Below are 18,294 nucleotides of genomic sequence, written 5' to 3'. Positions count from 1 at the left end.
TGTTTGTTTTGTCAGAGTTCGAGAAAGTGACAGCCACTCACAACACAGAGCTGAGGAAGGGAATTATCAGCCCTCAGCCAACGCAGCTGTCAAACTCCCGCACGTTTCGTCGCAGGCTCACAGCTGCCGCTCCTGCCGCTCCAGCAGCCGCGCCGCCCCGCTCCCCTCACAGCCCCGCTGCCAAGGCGGGCAGCGCTGCGCGCGGAGCTCGGGCGGAGCCGGGAGCGGGACTGAGATCGTGAGCTGCGCTACTGAGGAAAAGGCTGAAGAACGCGGAGCAGAAATACGGCCCGTGAGCCCACAGAGCGGCTGGGCAGTGGGGGACGGAGGAGAAAGGGCGGCCTGAGGGAGGAGAAAACGAGCGCAGCCCATCCCGTGAGGACCGAGCCGTGACGGAGGTCACCGGGACGGCGCTCCCCGCAGGCCCCTCGGTCTCCGCACCACGGCACTCGCACGCCGCGGGCGGGGGCCAGGCTCCCCGGGCCGGACGGCCCCAGGACACGCCGGAGCCGTGAGGGAGCCGCTCCTCCCGCCATTTCCCCTCACGAAGCACCGCCGCGCTCGCGCTTCCCCCTTATTCCCGTAGCTCAGCTACGCCCGCAGCGCAGCCGCACCTCGCCGCGGTACGCAAACGGCGCAAGGACAGAGAGGCCGCGCATTTCGCGCAGAGCCCGCCCCGATTCCCGAAGCGGCTTTACGACAGACGGGGCCCGGAGGGGGCGGGGCGCCACGGAGGCGGCGTAAGGAAGGGCCCCGCGTCCGGCCCTCCCGCCTTCCTCCCCCCTCAGACGTGGCGGGGGAAGGGCCGCGCGATGTGGCAGCGATCCGCGTGCGTGGGCCTGCTGGCCCTGGCGCTGGGCTACCTTTGCCTGCTGGGCCCCCAGTCGCCCCCCTCCATCCTACAGCACCTCTCCGCCTCTCTGCTGGGCGGGCTGAGCCGCGCCGGCTCCCTGGAGAACCGCATGGTAGCGGCCTGGCAGGCGGCCATCGTCCGCCCGGCGCGGGGCTGGGGGCGCGTCGCCGTCGGGTAGGTCAGCGTGCGGGACGGGATGCGGCGGGACGGGATGCGGTGGGATGGTTTGCGGCTGCTGCCCGCTGAGGGCCTCGCCTCGCTTCGCTGTCTGTGAAATGGTTTCGTGTTCTGACAGCTGCGAGGGATGGCGGCAGGCGTGGGTGCGAGGGGGCTGGCTGGACGGAGCGAGACCTTCTCGCAGAGGTAGAGGTGGGGAGAAGCAGAGCGGTGGTACCCAGTGATGAGTGGTAAGGACGTGGCCGGCAGGACGAGGGAGGCGATCTGCCCTCTGCTCTGCCCTGCTGAGGCCGCATCTGCAGTGCTGGGTCCGGTTCTGGGCTCCCCGGTTCCAAAAAGATTTTTAGAGGGTGTAGTTGTGGGCCATGGAGATACTTGGGGGCCTGGAGCATCTCCTGCATGAGGAAAGGCTGAGAGACCTGGGGCCTGCCTGGGGGAGAGAAGGCTGAAGGGGGATCTGGTCAATGCTTATCAATATCTAAAAGTTAGAAGGTGAGTAGGGCCGGGCTCTTTGTGGTGGTGTGCAACAACAGGACAAGGGGTGGCGGCACAAAGTTAAACACAGGAAGTTCCATACTAACACAAGAAAAAACTTACTTACTGTCAGAGTGACAGAGCACTGGAACAGCCTGCTCAGACAAGTGGTGGAGTCTCCTTTGGAGATACTTAAGACGTGCCTGGACGCCTGCCTACCTGTGCAACCTGCTTTAGCAGAGATTGGGCTCAGTGATCGCTACAGGTTCCTTCCAGCCCTTACAGTTCTTTGATTCTGTGAATGGAATCAAAGGGAAGAAATGAGAGGGAAGGGGATAGGAAAGAGCAGTGGGCATTAAAACACCTGTGTGTGCATGGTGAAGTCCAGCACTCTTTTTAACCTGCAAAGAAAGAGGGTTGGGGAAAGTTTAGGAATGTCACATCGATCTGAAAAGCAGGGTTTAAAACTGACCATTAATCTTGGTATTATATATAGCACTTGACTCACTTTCTTTTAAATAGAAGGACATGACAGAATAACTTGTCTTTGACCATGAAGTTCAACCTTCAAGTGTTGGAAAAAGTTATTCAGCATAATGGATGCAGAGCTGATACAGTGTTACAGTCTGTCATGCTCTTGTGTTATGATTGATGCAGATTTTCTGCCCTGAATATGTTGCAGATAGTTTTTTCAGTGTTTCATGCCTTCTTTTTCACCACGCCTTCACTGGAAGAGACAATTAACTTCAGTTTGTTCCTTGCTTTCTTCTTTGCCTTAAAGGGACTGATTGTGTATGTGTATGTACGTACGTACATACATACATACATATATATATAAAACAGATGCCCACACCAGACACCCCAGGCCTCAAAGTTCACCAGCAGAAGCAGTTCATTAGCAGCACATTCCTGCTGTTAGGGGAGTTTATTGAAAGCAAGAAGTGTGTCAGCAGAGGAGGGAGAGGGAAGACAGCTGGAAGATGATTAGAAGCGTCTCACTTGAAAGAACTGTTACTTGGTTTATGTCCCCTTGTGTCTTTAATGATCATTAAAACATGAGATTGCTGACCTTTTGCTGCAGCGAGAGTGTGGCTAAAATGCCACTGATGCTTATTGCTTCTCTGCTTTTCTCTGCGAGGCTTTTCTCTTTAGCGTATCAGGTGATGCACAGTACGGAGGATTTCTGTTCTAATATGAAGAGTGTTACAACCTGCACTGAAAACCCTTGAGGTTTTTCATGTCCTTTTTTCTGTACGATGCAGCCTTGGGAACGAGTCCTGCATCAAAGGTCACTGACAAGGAGGAATGGCTGTGTGTTCTGAGCCGGCATGCAAGCAGGCGGCAGTATTCAGTGTTGTGGACAGATGCTGAGTAGGTTGGAGATATTGGGAAAGCTTTGGAGATTGTTTGGATCCTTGTTATGAAAGCATGGGATGGAGGAACAGAACCACAGAATTGTAGGGGAAAGCACACTTAAGAACAGCTCCAGAACCATAGAATCGTTTGAGGTAGAAGAGACCCTTAATGGCCATCAGTCCAACCCCCCTCACCTGCTGCACATCAGAGCCCCCCAGCCTGACCTTGGTGTCTGCAGGGATGGGGCATCACTGCCTCTCTGGGCAACCTGTGCCACTGCCTCACTGCCCTTAGCGTGCAAAACTTCTTCCTTACATCCAGTGTATATCTCCCCTCCTGTAGTTTGAAACCATTTCCCCTTGTCCTGTCACAGCAGACCCTGCTTAAGAGTCTGTGCCCTTCTTTCTTACAGCCCCTTTAGATGCTGAAAGGCTACTTCATGTCTCCCCACAGTCTTCTCCTCTCTGGGCTGCACAGCCCCAGAAAATGCTACAGTTATTGCTCATGTCAGCTTAGTAAATATGTTGCTTATATAAATATCTCTCTGAAACCCAGGAATAGAAACAAGTACTCATAATTTTGCCCTGAAATAAACTAGTAATGCATGCTAGATGCTTGCTGGGGACCTGCTTCCAGCCCAGAAACTTGCCTGCTCTCTTTGAATTCGATTCAGTGTGCTTAAATCGCTGTAGTTTGTAAGGAGTGGGGACTGGAAGGCTTGTGCCACAGGTGTGATTTCATCCAAGTCTGCCAGGTCAGCCCTTATAACTTCCCAGCTGGTGCTGGATTCTTCTGTTCTTCTGTTTGAGAGGAGGAGGTGGGCTATCTGTGAAACTTTAGGAGTGTGCTTTGGAAGTTGCGGTCTTTAAGTGTTTCAACTGAAAACTGTCTCACTTGACTTCTTGTAAACAGAGCTGGTCCAGGTATGGGCTGTCATGTCTGTGGTTTTGCTTTTTGGTAGTGGTAGTTGAAATTCGTGAGGTTGATGGGTAGATTTAAATACTTTCAGCTTTGTTTTTAACAGCTCTGAATTGCCTGCAGGTCTTAAACCAGAACTAGGACGATAAAAATGTCTTTGTTCTAGGAATTAAAAGTTAAAAATGCTATTATTATTGTGCCTGCTCTTTTTTGAGCAAGCCTAGGACAGCAAATGAAGTATAAAACAAATTAGAACACACACAGCCAGCACTGAACATAAGCAGCTTATTCCAATGAATTAAAACAAGAAAGCATTTCAGAGATCCATCTCCTTGGCCCTGTGCTGGAGCACAGTTAAAACATGTCAAGAGGAGAGCACCGAAATTCAGAACTGCAGGAAACTCATATCTCTGTGTTTTTGCTTTTCTCATTGGGTTGGTTGTTTTTTCCTGAGGGCTGCCAGAACTTACAGCAGACCTCACTGGCTGGGAAGTGATGTCACTGTATTGTCTCACAAGTGCCCCAGCACACAGTGGTTTCCCAGTATACATTTTCCTTCTCTATTTCAGTGTCAATGCCTGCGTGGACGTGGTTCTGTCCGGCGTGAAGTTGTTGGAGGCACTTGGTCTTAAACCTGGGCTGGGAAAAAATCATGACGTCCTGAACTCCAGACAGGACCTGAGAGAAGCATTCACTCACTTCATGGAGAAAGGAGCGGCTGCCGAACGCTTCTTCAGCGACGCAGAGTCCTTTCATCACATAGCACAGACTGCCTCGGAGCACCCTGGTGCACAGGTATGCCTCGCCCATGAAGATAAGGTTTGAGAAGCTTGTTTGTTATGTTCTGCATCATTGATGACTTCTGTTCTTTCTAGGGAGAGCACAAGTCATTTAGGGAAAGAACGATGCTATAGCTAAGAACAGAACTCTGCACTGAGTAGTAGGGCTTTGAATAGCCCGTGCTTTGCTTGCATTCTTCAAACCAAAATGTCCATCCAGGATGGCTCTGTATGAATACTACTGGAGATATTTTTACATTTCATGTGAGCCAGATGGGATTGACGATATCAAAAAGGCTCTAATATCTTGTAATGAGGCAGAAAGCAATGAAATGGATCCGAGTGTTAGGAGCACTGCAGTTAGCTTCAGCACTTCAATGCAGGATTCAAATTCTCTCTAGAAGTTGGGGTGATGAAAAGAAAGAATTAATTTTCCTGAAGCCTGCCTTTCCAGAAGCAAAGCTCTTTTGCTCTGGTTATACTGGGTCTTCTGAATCTACGTGGTACCTATTTGACAGTTAGCTCATTGTCCCAAACTGTTTAATGCAGAAGCAGCTTCCACAGTTCTGCTCACGTTGTGTGGGCACAGGTAGCAGTTCTAACCCTGACTGCAAACTGGATGAAATATTGTTGTAATTTTTAAATGACTGCTAGTTTGCTTTGCTGATTTAAAAACAAACAAACAAACAAAAAAACCCTCAAAACTTGCAGAGATATAAAAGGGAATATTTGTTACATATTAATTGATTCATTAGAGGGTTGTGGTTTACCTGAGGACAAATACTTAGGTTAAAAAAAACAGGGAACATTAAATTTGTTGACATCTGACAGAGAGTTGTAGTTGTTTTGCCATCAGCCCCAGGTGAGCTTTGCTGAATTCTCTAATGCTGGAATGTTTTCTGAAATGCTAAAATCTTGAGTCTTCTACAGGTGACTAAGCATGTGTAAAGCTATCAAAGCAAGGCAATGCCCATACCTGCCCTTCTATTTTACAGCTTTACGTTGGAGGCAATGCTGCTCTCATTGGTCAGAAGCTTGCAGCAAATCCAGACCTGAAGGTAGGTGTTCCAAGAATTTCATACTATTTGCTCATCTTTAATGAGGCTTACAGTACATCCCTGTAGATTTGGGAGGTCTTGCAGGTTGGAGCTGTTTCTTAGGGTACAGCGGAACACATCATTGGCCTTATAGACTGAAAAGCACAGCTGATTTGTTTAATTCTTAATATTTTACATCTGTTTTCTAGGAAATGGTTGCTAGTTTATTGCTCCCTTTGAGTTATTGTCTTTTGTCTTCATCTTCCCTCTAATAAAACAAATACAAATCCCTGTGTCATCCTAATCCTCTCAATTTTTGCTCTCTTGTTTTAGTAGAAGCAGGTTTCTTTTTTCAGGTGTTCATGTGGAGACCACATTGTTTGAAAGAGATTGATGTAAGATCCTCACAGTGAGGTTGGAAAAGTGAACAGCTGTAAAGCTGTGATGGCTTAAGTCAAGATTTCTGGAAAGTGAACCAAACACTGAAGGGAATACATTTTCCTGTGTGAGAGCTGTCTCATCAGCTACTGCTAGGAGGAGATCACCGAATTTGGGACTGATGCATTCATGGAGTGGCTTTCATAGAGAAAGATGGCTACTTCTATGAACTGAAATACTGGCAGGGGATCCTTGATTGGTTTTCTTGTTTCCTAGATTCTCCTTTGTGGCCCAGTTGGTCCCAAGCTCCATGAACTACTAGATGATAATGTGGTTGTGCCACCTGAATCCATGCAGGAAAGAGATGAGTTCCATCTTATCCTGGAGTATCAAGCAGGTACCTTGCCAAAAGCTGAATGTTAGATGGGAACCCTGGACATCACAAAGATATTCTTGGTTTTAAAGTTTGTTGATTTGTTCTTGGGGCGGTTTTTGAATCAATTAATTCCAAAAGGACCATGTAAGTTATCAGTGCTGGCAGCTGTCAGTGGGCTAATCTGGTAATTCCTTGCGCTGCAGGGAGCTGTGGTAGGTAAACAGACATCTTACGTTCCTTTGAAACTTTATTTCTTTGTAATGCAGTTACTGTAAATACTGTCTCATGCTGCTGTGCTGCCATCCCTGTGGTTCTGTATTCTCCTGTGCTGCAGCCTACAGAAATGAAGCATACTTTGCACTTTGTTGATATCCTAAGCAGACATGGAGATATAATTGTGCTGGCAGTAGCTGTTAGTTGGAAAATCATGCCTCCAGATTCCAGCAGGATATCCCCCAAAATAATCTCTAGATACGTAGTCTGATTTGCTTCTCTTCTGAATGTTCCTCTTTGCTCCACCCTAGGTGAAGAGTGGGGACAAGTGAAGGCACCCAACGCCAACCGCTTTATCTTCTCCCATGACCTATCAAATGGAGCCCTAAATATGCTGGAAGTGTTCGTGTCCAGCTTGGAGGAGTTTCAGCCTGATCTCGTGGTACTTTCAGGACTGCACATGATGGAAGGCCAGAGCAGGGAGATGAGACACAGACGTCTTATGGAGGTAAGACACTCAAACACCAGCAACTTCTTAACTTCCATTCCAACAAATGTGCCCCAGCAAACTTTTGGCTTCCCAGGCTTGAAGTTGTAAGTAGGCCACATCTTCAGGTCTCTGCATGCTACAAGAAGAATGCAAACTGTAAGAATGGCACTGTCTAATCTTGTTGGATTCTGTGGGTTGTCTACAGCAAAAAAAGTTCTCTACTAGTGCTGACTGGCTGGCAGAGCAGACTGACATCGTTCTTGAAGCCTGTATAGTGACTGATCACACTTTTTCTGTTCCACATGCTAAGATGATCAAAGTTATAATCAAGACTTCTTTAAGTGTTATCTCTTAGATAACCCAAATGTCAACATCCACTTTTGAGCCCAAAGGAGCTGTGCCATGTTGCTTGTCTTACACCTGAGTGCCCATCTCAACGAGCTACTCTTTTTTCTCTTCTAACATCAACTGTTTTATGGCTGTTTCAGACTTCTCATGTTTCTGAAACAGACTGCAGGAAAACTGATTCTGACCCTAACCTACCCCCAGCTCAGCTCTGGCACTCTGAAAAACACAAGTTGTTTAAAGTTGTTCTTATTCCCTTTAGCAGGAATGTTTTAGATGTTTTTGCCTTTGCCCCTGCAGGCGGTAGCCTCCATCTCTGACATTCCTACTGACATTCCTATACACCTGGAGCTGGCCAGTATGACTGATCAGGACTTTATGAGCAACATTGTGCATCAGGTAACAAAAATGAGAGGACATGCTCTCTTAATCAGTTTCCTTTCCTTCAGCATCACACTGTACAGACTGGTAGATGAACAGAGAAAAGAAAACTTGAAATTAGTTTTCTTAGTCCCTTTGATGAAAAATTAAGAATGTGGGTTTAATGCCAGCTGATGCATTCTGAACACTTTGATTTTTCTCTGCTGATATTAACAGCTCAATGCAGTGACTTGGGGCTTAGTAGAGGACAGATCTGTTTTTCTCAGCTCACAGAATGTGGTCTCCTTGGAAGTTTCTGTGGTTGATTATCAGGTCATCTTCACCATGGAGTAGCATTTTTTGTGGATCTGAGCTTATTCAGCAACTGTTCAACAAACTTGGTATAGATTTAGCAGGATTGCAGATTTTTAGGGAAAAATAAGGATTTAAATTTGAGCTTTTTAATTAAAAAAAAAAAATTTCCTGCAGTCCTTCCTCCTTTCAAGTCCAGATGGTCCACTGTCAGAGCTGACATGGCTTCAATCCCAGTCTTAGGAATGTTTCATTGGATTTGATACTTGATTACTCCTTAAAGTGTGTCTAGAAAATTAATTGCACAAAATGTACAATCGTCAGCAGACTGTAACACACTTCTGTAGAATGGATGAGAACGCAGTCTGATCTCTCTCTGAGAGAAAAATTCCTGTTCCCATGTTCCTGTTAGCAGGTCTTTCCCCTGGTGAACTCCATTGGTCTGAACGAGCAGGAGCTGCTCTTCCTCACGCAGTCAGCCTCTGGTCCCCACGCCTCCCTGGCTTCCTGGAATGGCGTCCCTGACGTGGGTGCCGTCAGCGACATCCTCTTCTGGATCCTGAAGGAGCACGGGAAGACTGCGGACCGGGCCTCGGATCTCACACGGATCCACTTCCACACGCTGGCCTACCACATCCTCGCCACAGTGGATGGGCACTGGGGCAACCAGGTGGCTGCCGTGGCTGCCGGAGCCAGAGCGGCAGGGGCGCAGGCCTGCGCGACCGAAACCATCGATACTAGCAGAGTCTTTCTTAAAGCTCCTCTGGAGTTTGTGACCTCCCAGATAGAGGCACCTTCCAAAATATCCTTAAATCCAGATGAGCCAGTGGTGCGTTGGCACAGAGAAGGCATCTCCTTCCATTTCACTCCTGTTTTGGTGTGCAGAGATCCTGTGCGGACCGTGGGACTTGGGGATGCTATTTCAGCTGAAGGACTGCTATACTCAGAAATAAATCTTCAGTAGAAGACTGAGGTCCCCTTTGTCTCCAGTACTGTGCGGTGTCTGAGGAACCGTGCTGTTATCATTAGGATTTCAGCCAGTGCTGATATAGGAACAGAATCAGGGTGCGATATGTTTTCTGGATATAACAGAAGAGCCAAAGAATAATTCCAGGTGTAAACTGTCAGATACATTCCAGTCACTTTGCAGTGACTAGAACACTTCACGTTTCAGTGCAGAGGTTTTCGTATTTAATGTGAAAATTTGGCTTTTCTTTGTCTTAAGTATTTGGGGAGGGACACAAATAATCAAAATCCATATTTGGAGGAGGTCTGCTCTTTGTAACTGCACATGGGCCTTGTCTGCTAGTGCTGGAAAATGTGGCAGTCCTGAGAGCTTCCTCCCCCATGGATCCCAGGGAGAGCAGAGCACTGCTCAGCCCTGTCTTGCTTATGATAAAGTAAAAATAGAAAACTCCTGCATTATCTCCTCACAGCACATGGCTAGGTGGCAGGAGCAAACCTTCCGCTCATTCAGTGTGCTGATGAAATCTGTTCCTGACAAAATTACCTCTCAACCTCAGTGCCCCTGCAGCAGAGGGAGCCAGAGCCTGAAAATGTGATGCAACACTGTACCCACTCCTTGAATGCACAGGTGGGCTCAAGGCAGTTTAAATTATTTTGGGTATCTGTTCTTTCTGTGACTGACAAGATTCAACTCGTTGCCTGCAGTTAGTCTTGGGGCAACTGAAAGTGAAGATATTCAGGGTTTATATTTGGGGAGACAGCTTTATTTTGGGTAAACAACAAAACGTTACCTGTGTGCTACATGCTAAATGCCAAGAGCCACAGCCACAGGGGCTCGCTGCTTGCTCCTTTTGCTAACAGCTGCTTACATGGGGTGTTGCACAGCTTACAGCAACCAGTTGAGTGCTGGAGACTAACTTTTTATTTGGGAACTCCTGTGTAGTTTTCTACAGTTTCGCTGCCTTCTGTTCAGATGGATTTATTAGGGGAAGGCTCTCAGAAGCTCTAAGTGTTTTGCAGGGAAGCCTGATGGGAGGAGCTTTTTTTTTCTTTGATGAGGTCACTAGGCTGTCTTTGCTCTGGACAGCCTTTGAAATTAAAAAAAAAAAATAGAGCTGTGTCTTATCAGTCCAATTGAATAGTATCATGGCCTTGCTAGTTTAGAAATTTTGTTTAATCTGTGTATTGTTTAATACTTTATTTATATTTTTTACCTTTTGGTAATAGACCACCACTGATTGTCCAGCATCAGTATTCTTTTTGTCTCTTTTCCAGCATAGCTTTGTCTCTGTCCACTTCCAGGTCCTATTTCCATAGCTATCATACAGATATTTTCAGTGTGATAATTAAAGGCAGCCAGTGTGTCCATGCAAGTCTGTGCTGTACCAGGATTGTAGGTCACTGTTTGCATCCGAGCAGCAGGGAGGAGAGTCGGGATCACCTTGGCTGGAGGGATCTGTTTCAGCAAGGCTGCTATATGGCAGTTAGTGATGTTCTCCTGGTGGAAAACACCATTGTGAATACTCTGTAAGGACAAAGATTGATAGCTGTTTGAACATCTATGGACGTCATGTAAAATGTTATCTGTCATTATGTGTTTAACTGCTCCTCTCCCTCTGAGCAAAGTTGTCTGTGTTGTACCAGAGGAGAAATGGTCAGTGCTGTGTTTTCCCATTGCGTGTCCCATCCTGGCCTTCCGTTGGCTCTCAGTATCTATCTCAGTGCAGAATCTTCTTAAACTGGAAGCCTTTCTCTTCAGTGTCTTTTTAAAACTTATTATTTATAAACTGTAGCGCGGGACTCGGAGTTCTGGTTTAGTCTTCCTACAGGAAAAAAAAAACCAAATAAAAAATGTCTCCTGACAACCGTCTGAGAGGTCTGAGGCCATTAGCAGGGGCATTTTGTAACCTTTGATCATGGCTGGCTGGGACCACCAGCAGCTTCCCTGGCATCGGACCAGGCAGCAGGGATTCTCGAGCTGGAAACGAAAGCAAACCAAATACACACAGCTGTCCCGACCGACGGTCCTGCTGCTCTGATTCCCAGCTCTCTTCCAAAAACATTTGCTGACAGGAGGTTTGTTGGGCTGTGGTAGCCTATTTTGGCTATTTAGAATCAGGTAACTGTCCCAAGGGTAACTCTTGCTTGTACTCAACGCAAATATTACACGTTTACATTCAATCTGCTTTCACACACCTTGCTGACCAGCAGAAACGGAAACGGGTAGCAGGTTTTTAGTCAGCACAGGATGCAATTAACTCCCCTGAAGTACCTTTAAGAGGGAGGGCTAAAACTTGTCCCTGGACTTATGTTCTTATCCATCCCCACTGCATTACTGTTGCTTTTAGTTCTTGGGTGGTTTGTTTTGTTTTTACTGTGAAACATGGCTGGAGCACATCTGACAGGACTTTCGTGGCCTGTTTGTCTTATGAGTACTGAGTGGTTTTTAATGGACTGGAGAACTAATGGCATGAAGCAGTGAAAGTTTGGATAAAAGTACAGAATTAAATTTAAACTCAGTGATCATACCACAGTAGTAGCTTCATTTTGGGGAAAAATAAATACACCTGTAGACTCGTTGGTTGAAACAGCTACAGCAGAGCCCTTAACCAAGTCTGTCTCACATCCCACCGTCAGGCAGGGAGATTTAAGAGAGGGAAATGGGAACATTGAAGCTTTTCTTTGTGCTTTGTTTTAGAGATTTGAGAGGCTGGGGCAAGCAGACCTCTTTGCAGCCTATTCTGCCTCACATACTTCCCGACCTCACTCCTGTCTGCCTTCCCCTCTAGCAGTAGAGTCTGATGAAACTCTTTAGCCAAACTTTATTGTAGATGCAAAAACAATCTCTCTTCTCTGTTTAGAGATGTCAGATTAAGTTCTCTTCTTAATCTCTTCTCGATGGATGCAGGTTGGAAACAGCATGCCTGGGCATTGCTTTCTGCACCAGAAACCTGAGAGAGGCATTGGTCCCAAACAGTCACTGTCCCTTTGGAAGGTGAACCTGCTACCAGCCCTCCCCGAGCTCATAGCAGCTGAAGGAAACAAATCCTGGCAGCTAAGGGTGAACAATCGCATTAAAATGCAAGTTCAAACGAATGTTCTGAAAACCTCACCCGTGATCTTCTCAGGAGAGCTGCTCAGTGCAGCCTGGTTAAAACTGGATTCAAAGCTCACCTGTTTCAAGAACCATTGCAGAAAACTGATTTTTGTGCAGTTTGGTTTCAGAGGGTGATGCAAGCTTTCCTTGTGGTGGAACTGTTTTCATAGAAACCAGTCGTGGCAGATAAATTACTTGTATTACGTGTCCTTTTGTAGTGTATCTGTGTGTGGAACTTAATTACTTAGTAAAGCTCACCACTCTACATTCAGTGTTGAGGTTTGCCTCTGCAGAAAAGTCCTTGCCCCTCCCAAGAGGGAAATCTCCAATGCTTGTGTCTTATGCAAGACAGGGTCTACCTTGCTCCACCTTGTCTGTCCCTGACCACAAGTGGGCAAACAGGGGCAGTGGCTGGGAGTGCTGCATCAGCCCACATCCCATTGCCTCAGGGACCTCCACCCCATGGTGGGGGGACAGGAACTTCTGGCTGAAGCAAGGTCTTGCTGCCCAGGCTTTGAGAGCTGCAGTCTCGGTTTCTTCCCTGAGAGGACATCAATTCGCAGTCCGCCTTGTGTAAGCAGTTTGATTTGACCTTATTAACTAATGAACATTTTTTTTCTGAAAAGGGAAACAAAATGTCCTAAAGCAGGTGGCTTCTGCTTCCCTAGAAATTAAGCTCATTATTCTTTTGCATCTTACATTTTTAATTAGGATGGAAAAATAAAGCCAACACCAAAGTAAGAATTATGGCTGATGCCAGAAGCAGCTTTTGGAACAGAAGTGGTGCTTTCCAAATTCCTTCTGTGATTTGGTACAGGCCTGCTGGAAAACTCCTTGCCTAATTTCAGTCGAAGGAACAGTCCAACCTCATTCCCATCACTAGAGCACAGAAAGCCTCTATAAATACACCGTGAATTTTCTGCATGCAAATACTGCCATTGCAGCCCCTGGGAGGAAGAGGAGAGGGGACAGGACAAAGAACTGCAGTAATATTAATTATCTAACATGATTACATATTTAAAAACACTTCTTCGGACGTGAAGCTCCCTGCTGCTCCCTTCCAAAATCCAGAAAGTAAGAAGGTGCTACTGTTCTTTTTCACAGAAGAATTAATCATCTGCATAAAGCTCTGTACCTTTGAAGGAATATTTCAAACACCTTTACAGTGCCTCCCCAAGCAGCACACCCCATGGAGTAACACACAGCACTTGCCCTATAAGAGCCCCTAGCAGCCAAGAAGAGAACAGTTGGCACAGGTGGGACTGGGTGAGCAAAGAGCCTCACATGCCTCGGGCAGGCTGTACTCTGAAAGCAGTGGTCCTGGTTCCTATGGCCACCTGTGGGACGAGGCTGCTCCCCCAGAGCAGTTCCTTAATGTCACAGTCCTGAAGTTAAACTTACCCTCCTTACAACAAGCAGCAGGAGGGAAAAGCTCCCTGTATCAGCAATGCTGTGACCACTCTGTTCCACCCGCTGCTCCTTGTACTGGAACTTCCCAAACCTGCCACCCATTATGGTAAGCCCAAACAATGACAAGCACTGGCTACAGAAGAACACAAAAAGGTTTTAGGGGCTAGGGAGCGTTCCCAGCCCACCCCTGCTCTGTACTCCTGGCCTCCCCTGCACAGGCACTCCCTTACACCACAGTAATCTGCAGTGTAAAAAGTTTAATGCAAATAAAATAGCTGTGTTGTACCTGAATTACACTGCTGCTCGTCTGGTTTGTTTCAATTGGTGGCTGCTGCACAAAACCTCTGATTCCTTTTGCTCCTAGCAGAAGGAAAGCATTAAAGGAGTGCTGCTGCAGGGATGGATTGATAGAAAGCCAACCAGCAGAGGACAGATGAAACAAAGAGAATTTGAGGTAAGCAGGTAGTTTTGGCAATCAAAACAGACAAAGCAAAAGGATCCTACTTTTAGTGGCCCCTGGGGAGCAGGGCAGCGCTTTGGGTCCCTCTCTAAAACCACAGTAACAAAAACACTGAAAACACTTTAACGTCGCTCTGGGGAAAAGCAGCTAGCCGGAGAGCACTGCTGGAGGACATTAAGATATCCAGGGCCGTGGTCATGCTGCTTTTACAGGCTGCTGCAGAAAGGTTTCCATTACAAACCTCGCTCCACTGGATGTGTTGATTATGAAACCATGCAAAAACAGGAGCTATATTTTTAAAAGCTCATCAGGCTTATTAGCATATGAGCTGAGCCTTCCTGAAGCTACAGCTTCCTTGGGCTGAAAGTGCTGCACTTTCTGCTTGGAGAAGTGAAATCCCAAGTCCCACAGCAGCACAACTCTGTACGCAGAGGGGAGGAAGAGTGAAAACTACACTTACTTAACCCAGTTACTGGTTCCTTACGTAAAGCATGACAGGCTCAGCTTAGTTCCCCAGCACAGTTGTTTTGAGGGCCTGTGTCAAGCTCTGGCTAAATCCAGATACAAAGAACTGATAGGAGCGGAGAAAGGAAGGCTAAGATTTTTCTCTCTGAGAATAAAAACAGTTCTCCACCATCTCAGTAGCAGAGGGGCATTAAGATTTCTTGCTCTGCTCACCACGGGACTACTTTGCCTTCTTGCAGCTCACAGAACTGAATCTCCTGAAACTCTCACAAGGTTCATAACTCTGTTCTTCAGAGCATGGCTGCTGCTTTGCTAAAACAAATTCAGCACTGAAGCTGACCATGGCAAGCTTTCTCAGAAAAGATCTTTATTTTCTCTGCAAGCCAACTTTTCCCCCATGTTGGGCAATACTAATTCTAAAGGAAGAACTCCAATCACAGGAGCACAGGGCTTTGCTGAGCCTCATTCACCCTGTTTGTCAGCAAAGAATTTGGAATTTAGGACTGGCTGACTTCTGTGCTGCTGCAGACTCCCTGCCGAGCCACCATCTTCCCGACTCCTGATGAAGTAAGGTGTGATGCACTCAGTGGCTACGTAGTGTCCTCTTCTGATTGCCTCAGTGACTCCTGGGACAAGGCAGAGACCTCGTGCTAAAATCACTGACAGAAACACCACATCTACACTAACTGACAGTGGGATGAAGCCACTCCAGGTCAGAGGAGGACAGGTCCCTGCCCCACAGCTCAGGCAGCACTGGAATTTCCCACTCCTGCCCCTGCTGCCTCAAGCCCCTCCTAGTCTGCTGCCTGACGGCTCTTGTGCTTCTCCTGCCGCTGCTCCTCGGCCTCTGCTGGCGCTGAGGTCACCTCAGGGCCTGGCTCTGAGCCCGGCTCTGGTTCCAGGGGCAGTGAGGGAGGCTTTGCAAGGGGAGTGGATGCTCCAGCACCTGGGGAGAGAAGTTAAAAGTTGATTGCATACATTCTGTGCGTTCTTTGGCACCTCTGAGCAGCATGGAGACACAAAACAACTGCAGCTCTTTTTTTATTCTGATTTCTTCTGCCTAGCATGAATTTTACCAGCAGCACTCAACTCTTCTGCAACTTATCCAGCCAGAGACATGACAGTACTTGCAACTCTGCTGAAAAGAAGCTGAGGCAGTTTCTCATTCAGCTGGGCTGCCACAAGAAGTCAGCAGAAACTCAGGAGTTAACTCAAGCTTTGGAAGGGAAAATAGTTCCACTGCATCTGGTTTGTACTCAGACTGTAACCAAAGCCACAGTGCAGTTCTCAGCTCACAGTTTCAGCAATCTCAGGGAGAGCTTCCCAGCAGTTAACAGCTCCTTACAGAACAAAATCAAAACAGGACACTGCCACGCTGAAGTTGTTTCTACGCTTATATTTAAGCTGACAGCTAATCTTATGAGCCAGCTTTGCTGATGTGGATGATAAGGCATTTCAGGTAACCCCTGAACTTCCACATGTTTTTATTTTTCAGCTTCCATGAGAAACGGAGCAGGTCCTTAGGGGTGCCACAGAAATGGCCTGGATTACACAACCTTCCTCCTGTGCCAACCCACAGGAAATAAAACACAGAGTGACAGAAAATCACTGCAGTGAGCAGTGGCTCTAGTGCATTGCTCCTGGGAAGCTGAGGGGTGAGAGGAGGTCAAGATGCAAGCGATGGCTCAGGAGATGCTCCCACACAGCAAGCTGCAGCACATACAGCTATCAGCCTAAGCCTTATAAGGCTGAAGCTCTGTGTAAGTAAGTAAATACCTCCCTAAACACATGCCATAACCAAAGGGAGAGAGGTTTCTCTTCTCCCTTCCCATGGTTTCACTTCACAGAGACACAAAAGAGAGGTACCTGGTGGAAGCTGCATGCTTTTCCCATAGCCAGCAGCTGAGGACATGGCTTGACCCAAGGCCTGGTTGGAGCCCAATGGCTGCTGTGTGCTGGCAGACTTCCCTGACAGAGCAGCTCGCTGCTTGGATTTAGACTCTTTAGCAGGCTTCGTCCAGACTTGGCTCTCCCCAACCTGCAGGGCAGTTCCCATCTTTTGGGCAACCTCCACCATCTTCTCAAACAAAACAAAAAGAGAAGACAGGGACAACTTCAGACAAATGAAGTCAACAGAGAAAAAGAGCTGTGTGGGGCTGGCAACTGCCTTGGTGCTCGAGGGAAACATCTCCACTAATTCAATCCCTTAATTAAGAGGGAATCTTGTCTTGCTGTGTATTGATTGAAGAACTGGGCTTCAAAGAGCAGAAATGAAGCATGCAACTCGCAGCAGGTGACTGCTCTACTTAGAGCGGTCTTAGAAAATCTCATAAGCAGAATTTTTCCTAGTAATTCAACTCAAAAGTCAAACTTCCCCCTTGTTTGTTGCCAGCCTTAATGTGGCTATTTAGTTCCTGCTGACAACTCCTTAAGCACATACCTCAGGGTCAAAATCGAGAGTGCTGCTCTCCTTCAGTGCAATGACCTTCTTCTCCATCTCCTGGTACTGGCAGAGGGCTCCCTTCTTGTCCCCATGGTTATACAGCAGCACAGCATAGTTCAGGTTGACGAGGGGATTGCACCTGCAGCACACACAGGATGTATGCGTTCACTGTGGGAGAAGAGGTCATCTCTGTGCTGATTACCTCGGGCCCCTACAGCTCTGCTGGTCGGTGGGAGAGCGCTCAGGGTGGGTCAGGTCAGCAGGAGGGCCTCACTGGTGGTATTCTACAGGCTGACACACTACAGAACACACTGTTTACAATTCATTTTCCCTGCCTCCTCTCACTCCCTCCCCAGTAAAATCAGAAGTGTGTGTGCTGCCATAGGGGAACATCCAGAGAAGCAGAATGCACAGGTACTGTCTGACCAAGAAAAACGCAAGGCGGGCATAAGCCCTGCCCCAGGAGCTGCTGCTCTCTCACCCAGGCTCAGCCCTGGAAAAGCAGAGGCCGCTTGTGGCCAGACCGAGGCGCGGACGTGTATCTCTGCACACAGGAGAGTAAGGGATGCTTTGTGCGTTTTGCTCAAGAAATATGAGCGAGGGACTGCTGCCCTCTGCTGGAGCACGGCAGGAATAGGCAGGGATAGCTGGAGCCATGCAGGTCTCCGGCACCGCGCCCCCATGGGGAAAGGCGCAGGAGAGAAGGCTCCTGCTGCCGCTCAATTAACAGCAAGTGTCATCTGCAGGCCAGGGCCATCCATCCTCACTAAGTTATATGACGGGGCTGCAAGGAAGAGACCATCAGAAGAAACCTGATAGCATTCATAACCATTGGATTTCCTTTAGCAGAGAAATTGGAACACTGATCCTGCAATAAAAACAAAACACATCCAGGCCAGGCAGTTCCTAACCTGCCAGGGAAGGAAGCCTGTGGGGACAGGGATTCAGCCACTAAGTAACTGCAGGAAACTCAAGGCACGTCAGCTGAACAAGGCCTCCCAGTCTGTGGGTATTCCTCCAGCAGCCACTAGCAGTCGGGATTCATTTTTGCTTTGATCAGGTTTTATTTTCCTGGTAAAACTGAAGCTGTAGCATCTTGCTTCTGCCAATTCTTTAGGCAAAGTTGTGGAGCTACATTTCTATTCCTTCTCTCTGATCAAAGCGCAGAAACCCGCTATGTCTGACTACATCTGAGCAATCTTCAGATCCTGCACCCCCTGCTAGGCATGAAGTCTGACCAGGAAAGCCAGGCAGAGAAGTCAACTGGACTTTGGTCAGTAATTTTGGTAGGAAGGGTCAATGCATAACTGCAAAATGCTCTCACACTGCAACGCATTTGCAGATGTCTGATGATGGCTTGTACAAGTTCAGTTCCTCTGAGGAGA

The 18,294-nt window shown here is 47.6% G+C and overlaps 2 protein-coding genes across 5 annotated transcripts in view; one reads left to right on the top strand and one right to left on the bottom strand.

The window, feature by feature from the left end:
• Positions 1-716: 716 nt before the first annotated feature.
• ADPGK (ADP dependent glucokinase) lies at positions 717-10,414 on the top strand. Of its 2 annotated transcripts, none has more exons than XM_031616267.2 (7): positions 717-1,027; positions 4,348-4,573; positions 5,553-5,615; positions 6,249-6,369; positions 6,873-7,069; positions 7,697-7,795; positions 8,484-10,414. In XM_031616267.2, the coding sequence occupies exons 1-7, from the start codon at positions 813-815 to the stop codon at positions 9,030-9,032; spliced, it is 1,470 nt and encodes a 489-aa protein (XP_031472127.2). In that variant the 5' UTR covers positions 717-812; the 3' UTR covers positions 9,033-10,414. The 2 variants fall into 2 exon arrangements, with proteins under 2 accessions (XP_031472127.2, XP_031472126.2); XM_031616266.2 differs by having other exon boundaries at positions 8,481-10,414.
• Positions 10,415-10,503: 89 nt separating this feature from the next.
• BBS4 (Bardet-Biedl syndrome 4) overlaps positions 10,504-18,294 on the bottom strand; it is a 36,052-nt gene continuing 28,261 nt past the window's right edge. For 2 of the 3 annotated variants that reach the window (XM_031616263.2, XM_031616264.2), the window contains 3 exons: positions 16,907-17,048; positions 16,333-16,543; positions 13,119-15,412 (listed from right to left, as the gene is read on the bottom strand). In XM_031616263.2, the coding sequence (XP_031472123.1) occupies positions 15,261-15,412; positions 16,333-16,543; positions 16,907-17,048 (505 nt within the window). In that variant the 3' untranslated portion in view covers positions 13,119-15,260. Of the gene's footprint in view, positions 10,858-13,118; positions 15,413-16,332; positions 16,544-16,906; positions 17,049-18,294 lie in introns of those variants that run through there. The other variant, XM_090148620.1, reaches the window with a different exon arrangement.

The sequence above is a fragment of the Phasianus colchicus genome, chromosome 12 (genome assembly GCF_987193195.1).
Source record: "Phasianus colchicus chromosome 12, bPhaCol1.hap1.1, whole genome shotgun sequence".
Classification (NCBI taxonomy): Eukaryota; Metazoa; Chordata; class Aves; order Galliformes; family Phasianidae; genus Phasianus; species Phasianus colchicus.
The sequence above is the reverse complement of the archived record's forward strand: the minus strand, read 5'-3'. Positions and strand labels throughout refer to the sequence as shown.